The 17,309-nt window shown below is 40.3% G+C and overlaps 2 protein-coding genes across 2 annotated transcripts in view; one reads left to right on the plus strand and one right to left on the minus strand.

The window, feature by feature from the left end:
* Nucleotides 1-17,309, plus strand: part of fancm (FA complementation group M) — a 46,188-nt gene that overhangs the window by 2,873 nt on the left and 26,006 nt on the right. The window contains exons 3-4 of the mRNA XM_061744227.1: nucleotides 1,449-1,526; nucleotides 1,629-1,787. Coding sequence (XP_061600211.1) covers nucleotides 1,449-1,526; nucleotides 1,629-1,787 — 237 coding nt within the window. The remainder of the gene's footprint in view (nucleotides 1-1,448; nucleotides 1,527-1,628; nucleotides 1,788-17,309) is intronic.
* soul3 (heme-binding protein soul3) lies at nucleotides 3,802-16,044 on the minus strand. The gene is made up of 5 exons (XM_061742884.1): nucleotides 15,440-16,044; nucleotides 7,938-8,032; nucleotides 6,382-6,523; nucleotides 6,078-6,261; nucleotides 3,802-5,942 (listed from the first exon to the last, which is right to left on the minus strand). The coding sequence occupies exons 1-5, from the start codon at nucleotides 15,669-15,671 to the stop codon at nucleotides 5,771-5,773; spliced, it is 825 nt and encodes a 274-aa protein (XP_061598868.1). The 5' UTR covers nucleotides 15,672-16,044; the 3' UTR covers nucleotides 3,802-5,770.

Raw genomic sequence — 17,309 nt, forward strand, 5'->3', positions numbered from 1 at the left:
AAATATTGCAGATGTATATTTTCTTGTGTGTAGTGGGACTGAATGTGTCCTTCAGTGGACGGGTCTCCGACTGGGCCGCTCTACGGCAGCTTTTCTTTATCTGAAGATATTTTGTTGTGGATTTACTTTGATCCTTGGGATCATTGTCCCGCTGCATCATTCAACTTCTACTAAGCTTCATCAGGCAGATAGCCACTCTGACATTCACTGCGTTTACATGCAGTCAATAACCTTTTTTAAACCCGAATATTGGCAATAACCCGAATTTGCACGGCCATGTAAACACCAATAACCCCTTTGAATAACCCGAATTTGCTCATATTCGGGTTTTTAAAAAACCCGAATATGACCCCTGGGTTACTCCTTTTCTAACCCGAATATTCGGTCATATAAACGCCAAACGGAATATCCCGATCAAATGGAACATTAATTTGTTTTCTGCGCATGCTCTGTTCGCAAGGAATCTTGGTCTTTTGAGTCCAGGAAGTTCTTATAAACACGGAGAAACGCAAGACCACGCCACACTTTTGGAGTGAAGAGGAGACTAATCACTTCATAAATGTAATGAAGGATATGAACATTTTGGCATTTGTAGACGGTAAAAAGTACCAGGATAGCAAGATTTAAAAGAAGCTGAGCGAAAAGTTGCGCAAAGCAGCATTTATTTTGAATTCTGATACAGGAAGAAGAAGCGGAAATGACGGGAATTGTGTCACGATGTTCTCCGCGCATCGCTGGTTTGAGCGAGATATCCCGAATGGTTAATCACCATGTAAACAGAATATTCCGAATGTTTCAGTAACCAGAATATTAGCTATTGCTAATATTCTGGTTACTGAAACATTTGGAATATTCTGTTTTGTTATTACCCGAATTTTGACTGCATGTAAACGTAGTCACTGTCATATTTGAAATTTTGGTAGATTAATTGACAGATCAATCTCCCATATCATGATGCATCCTCTACTATTCTTTACCTTAAGTTGATGAAGTGATGTTGGTATGATGGGTCTTTTTTTGTCCCATATATACAGTATTGAGTATTCTTCTCAAACAATTCAACTTTAGTTTTAGATTACCTTTGGTATAATTTAGATTTGTGGAAAGGATATTTATTATTTTATTTATTTATTTTATTTTTTGCACACCCTCCCTGTTCCAAAACGTATGTATTCGTACACTTGGATATTTTTAGGTCTTTTGCTTTATTTGTGGGCTTTTTGTTTTCTGATCATGGATTCTGCCTTTGAAGTCATCTTGGCTGGATTGCCACTGCTTTGATGAGTAGCCATACTACTTAACTGTCTCCACTTACAGAAAATGTGTTTAACTCTAGCTTGATGGATGCATAAAACACCTTGAGATTCCTTTTGTATCCCTTTTACTTGACTTGTATTTTGACAATACTAACGTGGTGCTAACTGAAACTGACTTTTCCTCTTGGTCAGGTGATCAGACAGCTCTGCAGCCAGACTCTACAGTTCCGTGTCTTGGCTCTCAGTGCCACTCCAGGAGGCGATACAAAGGTCAGAAACCCCCCCCCCCCCCCCCAACATCTTTCTAAAATTTGACCTCCGCATAAAAACTGTCTCTGCAACTGATGTCAAATCTCTCCACCATCCATGCAGTCAGTGCAGTCTGTGATCTCCAATTTACTCATTTCCCATATTGAGCTGCGTTCAGAGGAGAGCCCAGACATCCAGGCTCATTCCCACCAGCGCAGTGTGGACAAAGTGGTGGTTCCTCTGGGCGAGGCCCTTTCAGCTCACCAGGCACGCTACTTGCAGGTAGGCACTCAAAATTTGTTATACCCTCCAGTGAGTGTGGTTGTTTTTTTTTTTAGGTTGATTCAATTATAACCAAGTTTGAGTTGATGAATCTATCTTTATTTTTAATAAGCCAAAATATAGTAGATCCGTTTTATATTCCGACGTCATTGTTTTTCTTTCGGGTTGCTCTACTGCCATCGTGTGGCCGCTGTAAGAATCGTTTTATAAAACCATCTCAGCCTACATCCTCTGTCCAGCATCACGTGTCTTTCTCCTGCTTTCGTGGTTCTTTCTGGGTCAGTTGATGTCAAAAAGAGATCGATTTGTCTTGAAAGCATCATACTGGTACTCTCAGCAGTCGAGCTTTTAGTGTTGGTAGACCGGACTGCACCGGATTATTAACAGAGCCTACCTGCTGTCTCTTTGTCACGGGTCGGCTCACTGACCGCGTACTGTACTGCACTGTAAATGTGCAGCTACACTTCATTTGTGTCAGCTGACTGGACAGCTGGAACCTGACAGCTGCATTTGAACATTTAAACCTGTTCAACCATCTTTAAGTTTACCTCATTTTTTTTTCTTTTACATTATTTGGATTTCAGTTATTATGAGCAGTGTTTCTTTTTTTCTTTAGTTGCTTTATCTTTATTCACTGTCTCTTCATATTACCCCCTGACTGGAGGACATCTGCAGCCTGCTTGTTAACCTCTAAGAAAAAAAAAAAAAAAGAAGGGGGGGAAAAAGGGATAACACTGTTTTCAGTTGTAAAATGGGTATTACCACAGCCATGCAGGCAGAGTTTAACCATTGTTGAGCAAATTAAAGAAATGAACCGGTCATGCAGACGGGTGTTTTTTGTTTAGTTGTATGTTTTTGGCCTATTTTATCACAGCGTGGAAAGTCTTCGTCTTGATTATCTCTGAATTAGCCTCTTTCTTGTGCCTCCACATTGTGGTTTTGATTAGGCACGCATGGAACTTCATAGACAGAGGCGGTATTGTCATCTAATATCTAGGCCACTGTTTTCGTTTTATTCGTCGTAAAGTTTACACTTTTTTTGTAAGATGGAAAGTGACAGTGTGATTTAGGGTGTGATTAAAACACTTGTTTAACCCTAATGTAATCTGTTCTATAATTCTGGGGAACAAAAATAGAAATAACATTCTAACGCACAACTTGTATTCACATCATTTTTTTTTTTTTTACCTATTTCAACTGATTAATTCAAAATGTTAAAGCTGTCGGACTCATCACAGCATGTTGTCTTTTACACAAGGCTGTGTCAGGTGTTGGTGTCCCTGTTGCGAGGGCTCATCGTGTTACTTTGCTCCAGTAATTTAGCACCAACTCCTGTTGGGAACTGGATTATGTTATACATCTCAAAACTAGGCAGAGTTTCACATCTTTGGTTCATCCTGTAAATTGGAAAAAGTGGCCTTTGGATGCGGTTATCACTAGCTCATATTTGTCAAAAACTCACATGGCACAGACATGCAACAGTCTTATAATAATAATGCATTTAACTTGTAATGCACTTTACATTCAATGAATCTCAAAATGCTACACTTACACCATTATTCATTCATACACATTCTCACTGGTGGTGGTAAGCTACGTTTGTAGCCACAGCTGCCCTGGGGCAGACTGACGGAAGCGTGGCTGCCATATTGCGCCAAACGGCCCCTCCGACCACCACCAACATTCATACACATTCACAAAGGGCAAGGTAGGTAAGGTGTCTTGCCCAAGGACACTACGACAGCAAACTGGGATAGAGCAGGATTCGAACCGCCAACCTTCCGATCATTGGACGACCTGCTCTACCACCTGAGCTACTGCCGCCCAGTCTTCACTGTTTTATTTTCAAAATTTGAAGGTATACTTGACACATGAGACTCGATCATTGTTTCCCAAAACAGATTTCTGCTCTAAATATGTCGTAAACTGTGTGGCGACTGCTTTGTGCAGGGAACCCGGCGCAACTTAATACGACTAAATTTCAAAAGAAACAGAGACGAGCCCTTTTTTTCTTTCTCTTTTTTAATTGAACAAAGAAAACCACAGTAGCGCTCATTTGTTGCACTTGAATTTTCACAGTACATCACACATTTGCAAAACACTAAATAAAATAAAGGAAAGCAAAGTAAGATGGACAGACTTGAAGATCCCATGTAACCTGGTTCTGAAGGGGGGAAACCGACCTACATGTGTCATGGCTTTGCAAGTGTTTACACAGATAAGTGCTACTTTCATTTAATTCAAAATAACTTCTTTGGATTCGGATGTCCTCATGTCAACCAAAGTGCTTTCGATTAAAACTAGACGAACTTTCTCAACCCCATACAAAGGACATTCAATTTCTTTGTTTTTTGGAGGTCATATAAAAAATTAAGCCAACCTTCTTCCTGTTGAGGTTGAACTGATTCTTTATTTGCCAAACAATCACTAGGCTTTAAACCGCAGCCCGCCTTAGCACTTCAGATATTCCCTCAACACCTTCACAGTGTGATGGTTTAGCTTCCAGTTTCACTTCACTGGCACTCCAGCAGGAAATTTACATATCCAGCACAAAAACACCCAAAACAATCCCACATGACTGTCACATCCATTTATAGTTGGCATTATCCTCTTATCTTAAATGCATTTTGTTGTTGTGATTGACTTTCAACTGTTACGAAGAGAAACACTTTCCTTTTTTACAGATTATTCTCAACATTTTTAACTACAACAAAATTTTGTATTTTTTTTTGTTTTTTTATTTTTGTTTTTAAATACTATAATCATAGTATATATTCTCTGTGCACTATTTGTCTCGGTTGCATCTTCTCTACTCAGCTGCAGCAGTGTGCAATACATTGGTGCTTACGAACATCGACAAAGAGTAGCAAATAGAGCGTGACAAAGAGGTACACCGAAATACTTTTCTGTGTGAGAGAGTGAGAACAAGTCCTGAATCACAAGGAATGCATAACCTTGCATCGCTTACGTGTTTGTACTTTTTGATTGTCGCTCAGCAATAAAAATCTGTGAGTTTTCAGCATTTGGTTTGTAGAAGTCAAGAAGTGTGATGCCTCGTAGCTTTACATTCATTCGTAAAAACATTAACTTGCTTGTTTTACAGCTATATTATTAGTGTCACCTGTGGTTGAGTTTAGTTATGGTCGAGGCCACTGTTTCTGGCCTGGAAAATGCCTGTCTGACTGTGAAGGAGGCTTCAGATTTTCCCCGTAACCCACAATGTGAGCAACTGAACGCACTCTTTAGATTGCGTTTGGTTAGTGGCACGGAAAACTGGCTCTTCGATAGTTTGTCGTCTCGTGGATATTGCACTTGCTGTTAGGCGTCACTTCGACTTCGCAGTGAGTTGTGGAGTCCAGAGATAAAGAGAGACTGCAGCCGCAGTGTCTGAGCTTAAAACCCGCTCAACAAGCTGCAGAGTGATGGTGTCACTCACACGACTAGACGTTATGGCTGTGCAACAGGAGGGAAAGGGAGCACGGTAAGGCTGCGTGTCCGCTGGGAGCATGTCTCTTTGAGGGCAGATGCACTGTCACATGTTTCTGACACCACTCGGTGGTTATCATGTTTAACAGAGTGCTAACAGTTAAAACTATCTCAACTTTCAACAAGAGGGTGCTCAGGAAAACACTTAGAAGCCGCCTCAAAGCTGGAGGTGAAAACAACGGTTCACACTAGCGTCTGTTTGTGTTTGAGAGTATGGCAGTTGAGTTGAACTCTTTTTTTTTTCTTTTTTCTTCTTGTTGGTGAACTAAGGATCTATCTAAAAACCAAGGAATTGTCACTGAGGTTAAAGTACGGGCCAGAATGTTTTTTCTTTTCTTGAATCAAAACTCGTCGGCTCTGGAGAGTGCTAGGCTGGTGGTCATTTCAGGTAGAGGGTGACTAAAAGACAATGTTGCACCTGAGGCTGTAGCTGAGCTGGGGGCAGTGTTAAAGAGTTTATGAGGCTCAAGGGCTCGCCGGAGGAAACTGCTGTCCTCTCAGGGCCGCTCCAAGAACCAGATCTCATTCTGACGGTTGCTGTGAGCGGGGTTGGTGTAACCGGCCACGATGAACGAGTTGTTGACGCAAACGCTCGGAGAGTCTAGAAGTTCAGCCATGGCGTTGATCTGACTCATTATGGTCACTTCGTTGGTGGGACCAGAAAAGGGCCTGAAAGAGAGGCGGATTATTGCAGAGGCATGAGGAAAAACATGCGACTAAGTGTGAATTTTAAACCATCATCACTCAAAACACTTGAGGAAATTCAAGGAGGAGGAGGTTATTGTTTTTTCATTCTCTACACACCTTGTGTATACAGTAGCAGCAGGCCAAACTTCTATGACAATCTCCTCGTCCTCCGGCCGCGGGGGCTGGGCCTGGTACTCCAGAGGAAGGTAGTAGGCCACGGTGACGTCCTGGGAAATCACAGAACTGGTCTCGTCTGTGCGCACCACTGTCACGATGGGCAGCGTCATGCCAAGGTAGCCACCTTTATAAACAAAAACATATGGTGAAGTTGTACTTAAATTAAAATGATGTAAAATTCCAGAAAATGAAAGGACAAGATGACAATTGAAAAAGGCAAAAAAGGCAGGTTTTTCTGACTCACCTACGGAATTCTGGTTGCAGATGTATCTCATTATCCTCATGAAACCGTAGCAGATGCTCTGTTCATATGTCTCCTCGCGCATCGTTATACAAGCCCAGCGACCCTTTTCATACTGACGCTTCTCATATAGCACCTCCCCGCACTGAAAAAGAAACAAGCAGCGATATAAGAATAACATAAAGCAGAGATGGAATCGAAATACATCCTCAATGCTGTCAATTCAATATTATGTACAAATATTTATATCTTATCTGGTATAAAATTTGCTTTGAAATTACTAAATAAAAAATAAGGTACGTGTGATGAAAATACCCAAGATGCATTGCTTGAGATGGGTATTTCATGCAAAACAAAAAAAGCTAGGAATTATTAACACACACAAAGGAAGAGACGTTCATTTCTGCTTTTATAACGCTTCTTTTTTTGCTTTTTTTACTGGTGTATAATTAATATGGCTCACAAGGTGTCAGTTTAACAGTAAACTGGTTCATAAAAAGGGTGAAAAATGTGAGATGATCTTAGTTCATCCATAATAAAACAAGTTTGAACATATTTCCTCTAAACATAGAATATGGCTGTTGGTTTAATTTTCGTTTGACTGATCCGCGACCGTCTTTTTCACGTGCAGTCCTTTTTCTTCTCGAGCCACGGCAGATCGCAAACAGCCCTGTGCCCCAACTAGCAGGCATAAGTTATAAAAAAACCCCACTGCATATCCAGGCAATGACTGCTAGTTTGGATGATAGTTGCCCATTTCCTTTATTATTGAATGGGTATCTTAAAAAATCAATGTCAGCCTTATTGCTACTCCTTTAAATTGTAATTTCCAATTTTGACTTCTGCCACTGACCAACTGAGGTCCGCTTGATGCCAACATAATGCCAAATTTACAAGTAAGGCATTGAAAACGGATGTAAGAAAAGGGTGCTAGAATTGCTCTTTGTTCAACTGGAGTCTCTAGCCAAGTTTTAATGAACTAATTAAGTCAAGTTAAACCAATTAACCTTCTTTATTTATACAGAGCCCTAAGGAGTTTAAACAGCTTGGGTGACAGTGATGTTGCTGGAAATAAATAGCTGACCCATACACATTCATGGCAGATCTGCACATGACCGTGGGTCGACAGCGATATCAGTCATGTCTTTTATCACGAGGCTGGATTCGTTTGGTGGGGATGTATGTGTAATTCAAGGCTAAACTATAATCGTTTTTCAGTAATAAAAATAAATACATAAATTGTAATTTGTTATCAAGTTGCAAAATCAATCACAGACACATTTAGTAGAAATTTCTGACTTGAAATCAACTCTTAAGGGCTGGGAGAGCGAGTCTGAACGTTTGACTGCTACCGTACCGATCTGGACGTTAGTGTGAGCTCTGTCCTGCTGCCATGTTGGTTTAGCGCCCCTCAGATCCTTCAAACTAGGTCACCAATTCGATAGCTTTTTCTAAATATTTTTTCATTTTTATAGAGAACATGGAAAAAAAAAACCAGGATTCTGCTGAGTGTATATATTATCTTTTTTGTTAAGGAAAAAAAAAAATCAGATTGAAACCTTCTCCTTGCGTGCGAGGAGCGCAAAAGGGATGTGTTCTCTGTGGCTGCGTCCGTGGTTGTTGCTGCTTAGCTGTTGAATGGGTTCTGCCATATCTGCCAAAACAGACAAACATTAGCTTGGAAGTTTAAACCATACTCCAAAATAGCAGGGTGTTTGACACAAGTGGAAACATGTTCATAAAAGATAAACTCAGACAGTCTAAACATTTATTTCGAATTCCAGGAAAAACTGTAGCAGCAGGAAAAAAAAAAAAGTCAGTGCCATAGAGGACAACTGGGTCAGAGAAATCTGTGATATTTAGTTGATCAATAGTTCCTCCAAGCCGCTGCCTGTGACTGTGTGTTTATCAGAGTTGGTTTGAGCAGTACAGTACCGTTATCACACTGGAGCTCAGCACCGGCTGTAAATGTGCTTAACGTGTTCAACAAGACAAAAAGAGAGTGGAAGACAAATGGACATAGGTCCCACATAAAAAAAAAATGATGTGTTTGGATAAACCCGCCAGACAGGAATGTCTAACAGGGCTGACTCTCTCCTCAGTCCCCTCAGCCGCCGTGTCTCCATTACACCATCGCCCCACTCAGGAACCTTTGACTGAACAAACACTGCTGACCACATGATGTGCAATTTGTGCCCACTCTGTTTTTTTTCCTTGTAATCTCCACCTTCATTAATTGTACTTGGAGCAAAGAGTTTTTGGTCTAATAGGTTCAAATGAGGTGTGTTTACATGATTTATGTTCATGTGAGAGTGCTAAATGAGACCCCCTGTTGGCCAGAATGAGTTCCTCTCCTACTACAGGAAGGTTTTTTCGCCCTGTAAAGGTTCCTGGAGGGCTTTTGCAGGGACGTTCCTGGTAATGATCTGGCCCTGCTAATGGAAACGCAACTCAGTTTTTAATAGCAGTATCAGTATCACACAGAGCTTCGATGCTCACTTAGTCCCTCACAACGAGTTGCCAGTCAACCCAGATCTGTGTTTTTCTATCCCAGCTTTCTAAATCCATACAGAGTGGTTGTGACGTCTTACTTCTCCACTTTTAGGGCACAAGTTCACACAGCTGGGGATACGGGGTGCTAGAGACAGTTTGTCAATGTGGTCAAAATTATTATTTGGTGGATATTATGAGTACTGTATTTTCGCGACCATTAGGCGCATATAAATGTCTTCTTTTTTTTTTTTTTTTTCAAAATGTGTGGCGCGCCCAATGGCGCAGTGCGCCGAATGTGTGTTGTCGGGGGCTCTCACCACGCCTCCCTCGCGGGAGCGCTTTGAGAAACACAGAGAAAACACCGGGGAGGTCGGCCTGCCCGGCGGCGGGCTCCGTAGTTTACTGTTGTGCTTGGCTGCAAAAGCCGGCATCTTTTCCGAGGTGCCGCACGGCACAGAAAGTGACTGACAGCGAAGAAAGTGGAACAGTTGATCGCGCTGATCGGCACACTTGTATGCTTGTGTGTGTGTTGTTGTAAGGCGGCGCCTTTTCGGTCGGTGTGCCGTATGTGTGTGTTAAATACAGTAATGGCACACATAACTGAGACTGCGCCTTTCCACGCGGCGCGCCGTATGGTCGCGAAAATACGGTATATAATAGTATGCGGAGCCCAGTTCTAGGCCTGTTTAAAACTTGTATTTAAATGTGTTCCTTGTTTAAATTCAGAGGTTGGTGGTGCCAGAGCAGATGGGCAACTCGACTCCAATCGGCAATACGATTAGCTCCGTAAAACCCTTGTTTGCTCTTCTGCCACTTCAGGGAACGGGGATGATGCTTCTGTGCCTGTGTGAGATGGGTTACCTAAGAAAGCAACAGCATGAAAAAAAGAAGGGGCACATCTGTATTCTGGCTTCTTTCTCTGTAATGCTGGTTCCTTCACACCCTTTTAAAAATATATTGCATTTACTAGAAAATATATATTTTTAATGGACATAAGATGTTAACATTTTTGGGTGTTTTGTTATTTCAATTGCAAATCCATTTGTGCGTTTAGAGGGATTAAAGCAAGATTCGATCTTTTGACAGTGCATCTGAACCGAAACTTGTACATTTGTTGATAGTGTTCACATTTTATCAGCTGTATTATATTAGATGCTCTGCATTGTGGGTTTTCTTATCTGCAAATTGACATTTTATCCTGCAGTGTGACGTGGAACCTAGACCGGTGTGTCAGAGCAGGAAAATGCTGAGTAATTAAACATCAACCTGGTTACCGACTTCAAATATGTTACCAAGTGACATTGCTTGTCAGAGAAACTAAACGTTTACAAGACTGAAGCTTTAATGAGTGGGTTGGCCTTTAATTTATCGCCTTTGTAACTATGGAACTTATAATGAAACAGCAGGAACAGGCAACATAGTGGTACAAAACTATTCCCAATAAATCTTATTCAAAAATATCTCCATTAACAGCTTAATGTGGCTGAAAGATCAAAATCCAATGTTCTGTAAGATGTGGCTTGAAGGTTTTTGAGGGAAGGATAAATGATTTGAAATACGATTTTTTGTTTTCTTTTGAAGAGGTAAAAAAAAAACTGGGTACTTGGGACTAAGCGAGGATGCTTTTGACTTCATCCCTGTTCTAAAATCCAACCCTGATGTTCGGGAATGCAATTGGCTGTCCATTAAGAATTTTCTAAGCAGTACCAGTCAAATTGATAACCAATCCAAACCTATAAAATAATATGGATGGATTTTTAGAGCCTCTTCCTATCTATACATTTAAAAAACAAATTAGCTGCTTACAACTTCACTTAATCTGAGGGGAGAAGTTGTATCCTCTCTAATGCATGGCCGTCAATGCCGAACAACATGAATGAACTCCAGACGCCATCTGCAGAATCAGGTCTGAATATGACAGACGGTTCATTAGGAGCTTGCCAGCGTGAGACTTGTTCTTGCCACTGGAAATTCTCTGTAAGCTCACCTTGAAAGAAAGCTGTGGTGACGAGGCACCGTGCCAAAATATACTGGAGAAATAACTATTATATTCAGAGCAAGTCAAAGAAGGTGGATAAAACTTTGCCACAATGACAGTTTTCAATTCATCAAAGAGAAATTAACATATATACAGACAAGTGGTTTAAAAAAGAAAAAAAAAAGCAGTAAACGTATGCTCACTTAGTCTCTCACAACGAGTTACCAGTTTCATTGTGATCTAAATTCGAACATTATCTGGACTTTATACTGTTGAGCTCGATGGGAAAACGTCTGCACAAAGCTCGGTTTGTCTGTCTGTGTTCTCACGTACAGACCTGCTGGGTCGTGTCCAGACAATGTCAAAGCAGCAGTGCGAGTGAGAAAACGGATAATGACAAGCAGAACTTCCCACCTAACTCTGCTTCATCTGACTCCATCCCAATTAGAGCAAAGGAGTTTACAGCAGCCACAGCCTGTGTCCTCAGCTTCAGCGTCGTAGCGAGGCTGCTACCTCAGTACCAGCACAAGCAACTTAGTTAATCCACCCTGAGTCACAAAGCCCTGGCAAATGATTTCAGTTTAAGTCCTCAATTAGTGCCATGGGTCTGTGGGCAGAGGGAGGAGGATGTGCCCGTCTCTGTTGCTGCTTTTCTGCCGGGCTTCCTCAGCGCACACAGACGTATTAAACGGTCACCAGGGGCTTCATGTGTGGACATTGTGTTTGTATAAAACTTGATTTTTCTTTCCATCTTTGATTGAAGCAAAAGTTGAGTCATTATTTTCAGTGAGAGTATTTACACCTGTGGATGGTTTGTCTGCAGTTGGACCACCAAAATGCTGAGTGGCTTCTTGTGCTTAAGGCAGTAGTAACTGCGAACCGAAGTTAGTGGATTCAGATCAAGTTCTTTGAGTGTGTGGGAAACTAATGTTGAAAAACGGTCACCATCTCTGAAATAACTACAGTGTTTAAAAAAAAAAAAAGGGACTTTTTTTGCTTTTTATGTCAATGGAAAATTAAGTTTTTATTATGTTTTAATTGTGTACCTTTTCATTTACTTCCCTGTACAGCACTTTGGCCCACTGTAGAAGCTTAAAGTGCTTTAAAAATAAAGATGGTATAGGATGGTTATATACAAATTAACCTTATTAGCCAGCTTTGGATTGACAGAGCTTTTCAAAATGACCCCAAAAAACACAACCCCCCCACCCCCCCCAAAAAATATATATATCACAAAATAATAGGAAGCATTAATATGAGTGGACCAGTTGTAGTTTCTGCAGCAATGCTGTGTATGTTATGCATTGTATCATCAAGCTTTTGCAAGAATAATAACTACTTTGCAGTCCGAATCACAGATTTAAAAATGAGATACCGTGAAGCACAACAAGAGCATGAAACAAACCATTGATGCATTAAAGAAGTATATACTAATTCATCTGCAGAAGCGTCTAAAAATGACATTGTGACGCATCGTGGAGGGGGATCTGCCCTTGGGTAACTTCATGGGTCGTGTTTAGACCTAGTTGTTCCTAGAAATACAGTTCAAACAAGTCCATGTTCGTCAACATGTAACAACACATTTGTGTTTATCATCGTGACTGCTTTACTGTGACTTGAAGATTAGTACAGACAGAGCAGGCAATGTACAGAAAATGTACAGAAAAAATTTGGTTTCTTGTCCGTACTTGTCAAGTACTTTAAATTTACACTTTACCATAACCTAGGTGGCAAAAAAGAAAAAGACAGTTTTAGTCCTGCTTCAAATGTTGTGCTGTCTCCTTTCAAAGGGGAGCAGCAGTGCTCTTAAAAAGGAAAAAGTGTCTCCATTCCTGTAAAAACATGGTTTGGATTTCAACACTTATAAGTATAAATATAAGCGATTAAATTAAAATGTAGGGGACAAAAAAATCCCCGTGTTTTGTCATATATTAGAAAACAGCATTTTGTAACTAAAGCAGATATTGAAATTTTGAGGTTGAGGTCATTTCAGCTGGATTTTGTTTCAAAGATCTGTGATTAGCAGCAGTTTGGAATTTTCCAGAACTCAAAACCATTGCTGTCGTCTTCTGGCGAACACGACGTCTGGCTGTACATGGTAAAATCTTACTGATGAATTTTTTTAAACTTGTCATTTTAGGAGTAATTAAAAAGTAAGTAAAGTAAGTAGCAATCATCTTAGAGAAGTGGTTGTACATATTGTTGGGTTCACAACAAACCAGCGCAGCCTGAGGGCGAGTTCCGTACATGCTTAAGTCAGACTCAAACCCTGGGTTGGTCAACAAGCTTAAAAGGCTTCTAAGCATTAAAGTATTGAATACTCCCAACCTCATTTCAAAACCTCATCACGAGATCATCCACACTCAGACGTACAAAAAACATGGACATATGGACCACTAGCTCCGTCACAGGGGAGAGGATGGAGCAAACGATTTCGCTCATCTGTCATCCTTCTGTTTATTTAATCAACACAGTACATAAATATAGGAATAGGACTATTGTGCATTATTTGTTGTGTAGAAGAAGGATAAAATATCAAGCTACAAATTGCTTGGTAAAACCGAACACCACCATGTTGTTAAGGAGACTAAATGGAGTCCCTCGTCATGGGTGCTGCATCTTACTATGGTTTATCCTACAAATCCTGAGTCACTTAATAAATGCAGGGTGCTTGTACTGTGTTTCGCTTAAAAAGTACAGCAATCCTGATTATTTGCGTATAAATAGTAGGGTAAGCAGTATTTGCTTGTCTAATGTGTTAGATTATTGTTTGCCCTCCTCAGCAAAACAAAGCAGCTCTTCGTCTGATCAAATGACGCGTGCTTGTTTACTGCAAAGCGCCTTTTTTTTTCAAGCTTATTTCATGTTGGTCCTCATTTCATAATCAATAAAAAAATATGACGGAACTCACCACGTTGAGACATTCTCCTTATGAGAGGAAACTTTGCTTTCACATCGTCTCCAATTTATTTATTTCATTTTCTTTGTGTGCTGAACAGAACAATGATTTGATGTATTCCATTTTAATGTTATTTTTCTATTGAGTTCATCTTCTGGCTGATAAGACCACACCTTGCTACACTTCAAATCAGTTTCACAACGACAGTAAAACCACCACTGTTATTACAACACGTTACTACAATTTAATTTATTTAACATTGTTAGTGTTAAAAAAAACAGGCTCATAAATCATACATTTCACTTAACATATTGATTTAGCCAATAATTATCTTGATTTCTGTGCAATTTAGCTGAATTTGTCATCACATAAAAAAATGCAAGCAGCTGGGACTTTTTGGCAGTGATCCAAATACAGTAAATATGCAAATATAGGTAAATATATATATATATATATTTAAAAAAAAATGTAAATAAAGGGGGGAAAAAGCTCCTAGAGTAAGTGTTTTCATCTCAACAGGTGTCCTTCCAGGAATCCTTGGAGGTCCCATGACCATATCTAGACACCAAAACTGTCTGAACCTGAATTTAATATAACAATATGATCCTGTGCTCCAAAATATATAGTATATAGTATATTTCTTACATTAACTTTTTGTCAGCAGTTATGTGAAAACGCACGGTGAAGGTGCAGGCTGGAATGTGTTTGTCTCTGCGCTGCTCTCTGAAATTAGGTCAACGTACATATGCGGGGGAGCTTTGAGGAAGTTGAGCACACTAAAAGGCTGATTTATGGTTCCGCGTTAAACCAACGCAGAGCCTACGGCGTAACCCTACGGCGTAGGCTCTGCGTCGATTTAACGCAGAAAATAATTCTGGCTTTAAGGCTGATTTGATGTATTCCATTTTAATGTTATTTTTCTATTGAGTTCATCTTCTGGCTGATAAGACCACACCTTGCTAAACTTCAAATCAGTTTCACAACGACAGTAAAACCACCACTGTTATTACAACACCTTACTACAATTTAATTTATTTAACATTGTTAGCGTTAAAAAGACAGGCTCATAAATCATACATTTCACTTAACATATTGATTTAGCCAATAATTATCTTGATTTCTGTGCAATTTAACTGGATTTGTCATCACATAAAAAAATGCAAGAAGCTGGGACTTTTTGGCAGTGATCCAAATACAGTAAATATGCAAATATAGATATATTTAAAAAAAAAATTGTAAATAAAGTGGGGGAAAAAGCTCCTAGTGTAAGTGTTTTCCTCTCAACAGGTGTCCTTCCAGGAATCCTTGGAGGTCCCATGACCATAGCTAGACACCAAAACTGTCTGAACCTGAATTTAATATAACAATTTGATCCTGTCCTCCGAAATATATAGTATATTTCTTACATTAACTTTTTGTCAGCAGTTATGTGAAAACGCACGGTGAAGGTGCAGGCTGGAATGTGTTTGTCTCTGCGCTGCTCTCTGAAATTAGGTCAACGTACATATGCGGGGGAGCTTTGAGGAAGTTGAGCACACTAAAAGGCTGATTTATGGTCAGCCTTTAAGTTTATTGCTTTCATTTATCTGTTCACCTCATGTGAATGCGTGAATATATAAAAGAGAAAAAAGGTTGATTAAACATAACCAGGTAGTTATTTGTCAGCAGGCTGGAGTGTCACGTTGATTTACCTTGGGAAACTTCCACTTGGTGTCCCCTCGCCACCTCCTGCCAGTAGTGCAGGAGTCGGTCCGAGCCCTCGTCCTCCTCCATGGTCTCCCCCTCCTCCTCCAGGCTGCCGTTGCCGGAGTCTGACAGCTGCTCCTCGGAGAAGGACTCCAGGTCCTCCAGCGTGATCGCCCCGCTCCGGTCCATGCCGCCCCCGCCGCCGCCGCCGCTCATCTGGCAGCCACCCTGGTCCATTTCTCCTCTCAAGACTACAAAAAAGGCCAAGAATGCTTGCCTCTATGAATAATCTCTGAATTTACGTTTTGTTTAAGTTCCAGTGCAAATCTATAAATGTCTGTTTTCCTCTTTTAGCACCGCGGTGTTCGGATTGTCCAGATTAGAGCAACCACTACTTTCCCGGTGAACAAATCGAGCGCCGCTAAACTCTACCCGATGCACATGCTTGAATTCCCTGTCTTATATTGTGGCATTTAAAATCTGCATCTTTGCTCGGGATTTTTTAGATTTGGCTAAAAAAACAAAAACAAACAAGAATACTTGATGTCTTCTTTGCCCCTGCGGAGCAGCGTGACGATCCGGAGCCGAAGGTGAATGCGATGTTTATGAGGGCGGGCTGCGACGTCACGTGACGCTGCGGGCTCTCACTGCCCCCGCCCCCTCGCGCTGTCCAAGATAATAAATAAACGGGACCCCTCACTCTGCTCACTGAACCGCACACAAAAACAAACTGGAACAATCGCTCATGGAGAATTAGTCTTAGCATTTTAAACGTTTTTTTTTTTTTAGTCTTTTTAAATGTCTTAGTTTACACTTTTTTTTCACGTGAATCAGATTCAATCTATAATATTTAACGCACATATTTTCATTTTCAGATGCTTGAGGGAATATGTGACCAAACAAAATTCAGTCTGTGTCCTAGATAGTTCTGCCTCTCCAAGAATATCTGACACCTGAAAAAGATGACACAATTTTTTTTTAAGGAAGTTGATTTTATGAGAGTAAAATAACATTTTAAAAAAGACTCCCAAGCAAGTATAAACAAACTTGAACTTGAGCACTAGGGGACAGTCTAGGCAGGATTTCCTCTGATCTGTGTCACAGCCGTCCACCATGCTGCACCCTTCAACAGGCACGTAGAAAAGACATTATATAATCCACTATGGACTGTGAGTGCCTGTGTGAGTACACACATGTTGTAAACAGTGACAACACAAGGATGAGGACTTAATTACTCATATAACATTTTTTTGGAGATTCCACTATTAATTTTAGTGCAACTGGGTCCCCTTCCTTCTTCTAACTCCACTTCTGTCATTAATTTAAAACAACATTTACAATACAGACAGACACACACACACCACTAAGTCCATCCCGTTGTTGACATGCAGAAGCGAGAGTTAAGCTTAGTGAAGGCTCTGTTATTAATAGCTGCTATAAAAAGGCCTTTTCACTCATTCCTCATGTCATTTGGCTCCATGCCTGTTAGCCAATTAGATGCTTGTCCAAACTGAGCATGCCCAGAGAGGCTGTAATTTGGCTCACATCTACTCCTTACCTTTCTTCTCATTTCCCTTTTTTTCATTCTTAATAATAGGTGGTCTGTTAAGAAATCCCCCCGACTAAAAAGCCAAAAAAACAAACCCAAACTGATTTTGCATTCATTTAATTAATTCTGAACTCCCAATCATAGTCTAATTGTAACATGTTTTAATTGGTATACAGTAAAGATGCAAAGCAAAAATATGTTTTATTATCATGTCCTTCCTTTTATTTAAAAAGCATTACATTAACATAATGCATACATGATTGAACTGTTGAGGTGTTTGCCTTCTTTATATCTTTACTTATTCTATAAAATTATATGTAATTTCA

Source organism: Cololabis saira, chromosome 16, assembly GCF_033807715.1.
Source record: "Cololabis saira isolate AMF1-May2022 chromosome 16, fColSai1.1, whole genome shotgun sequence".
Classification (NCBI taxonomy): Eukaryota; Metazoa; Chordata; class Actinopteri; order Beloniformes; family Belonidae; genus Cololabis; species Cololabis saira.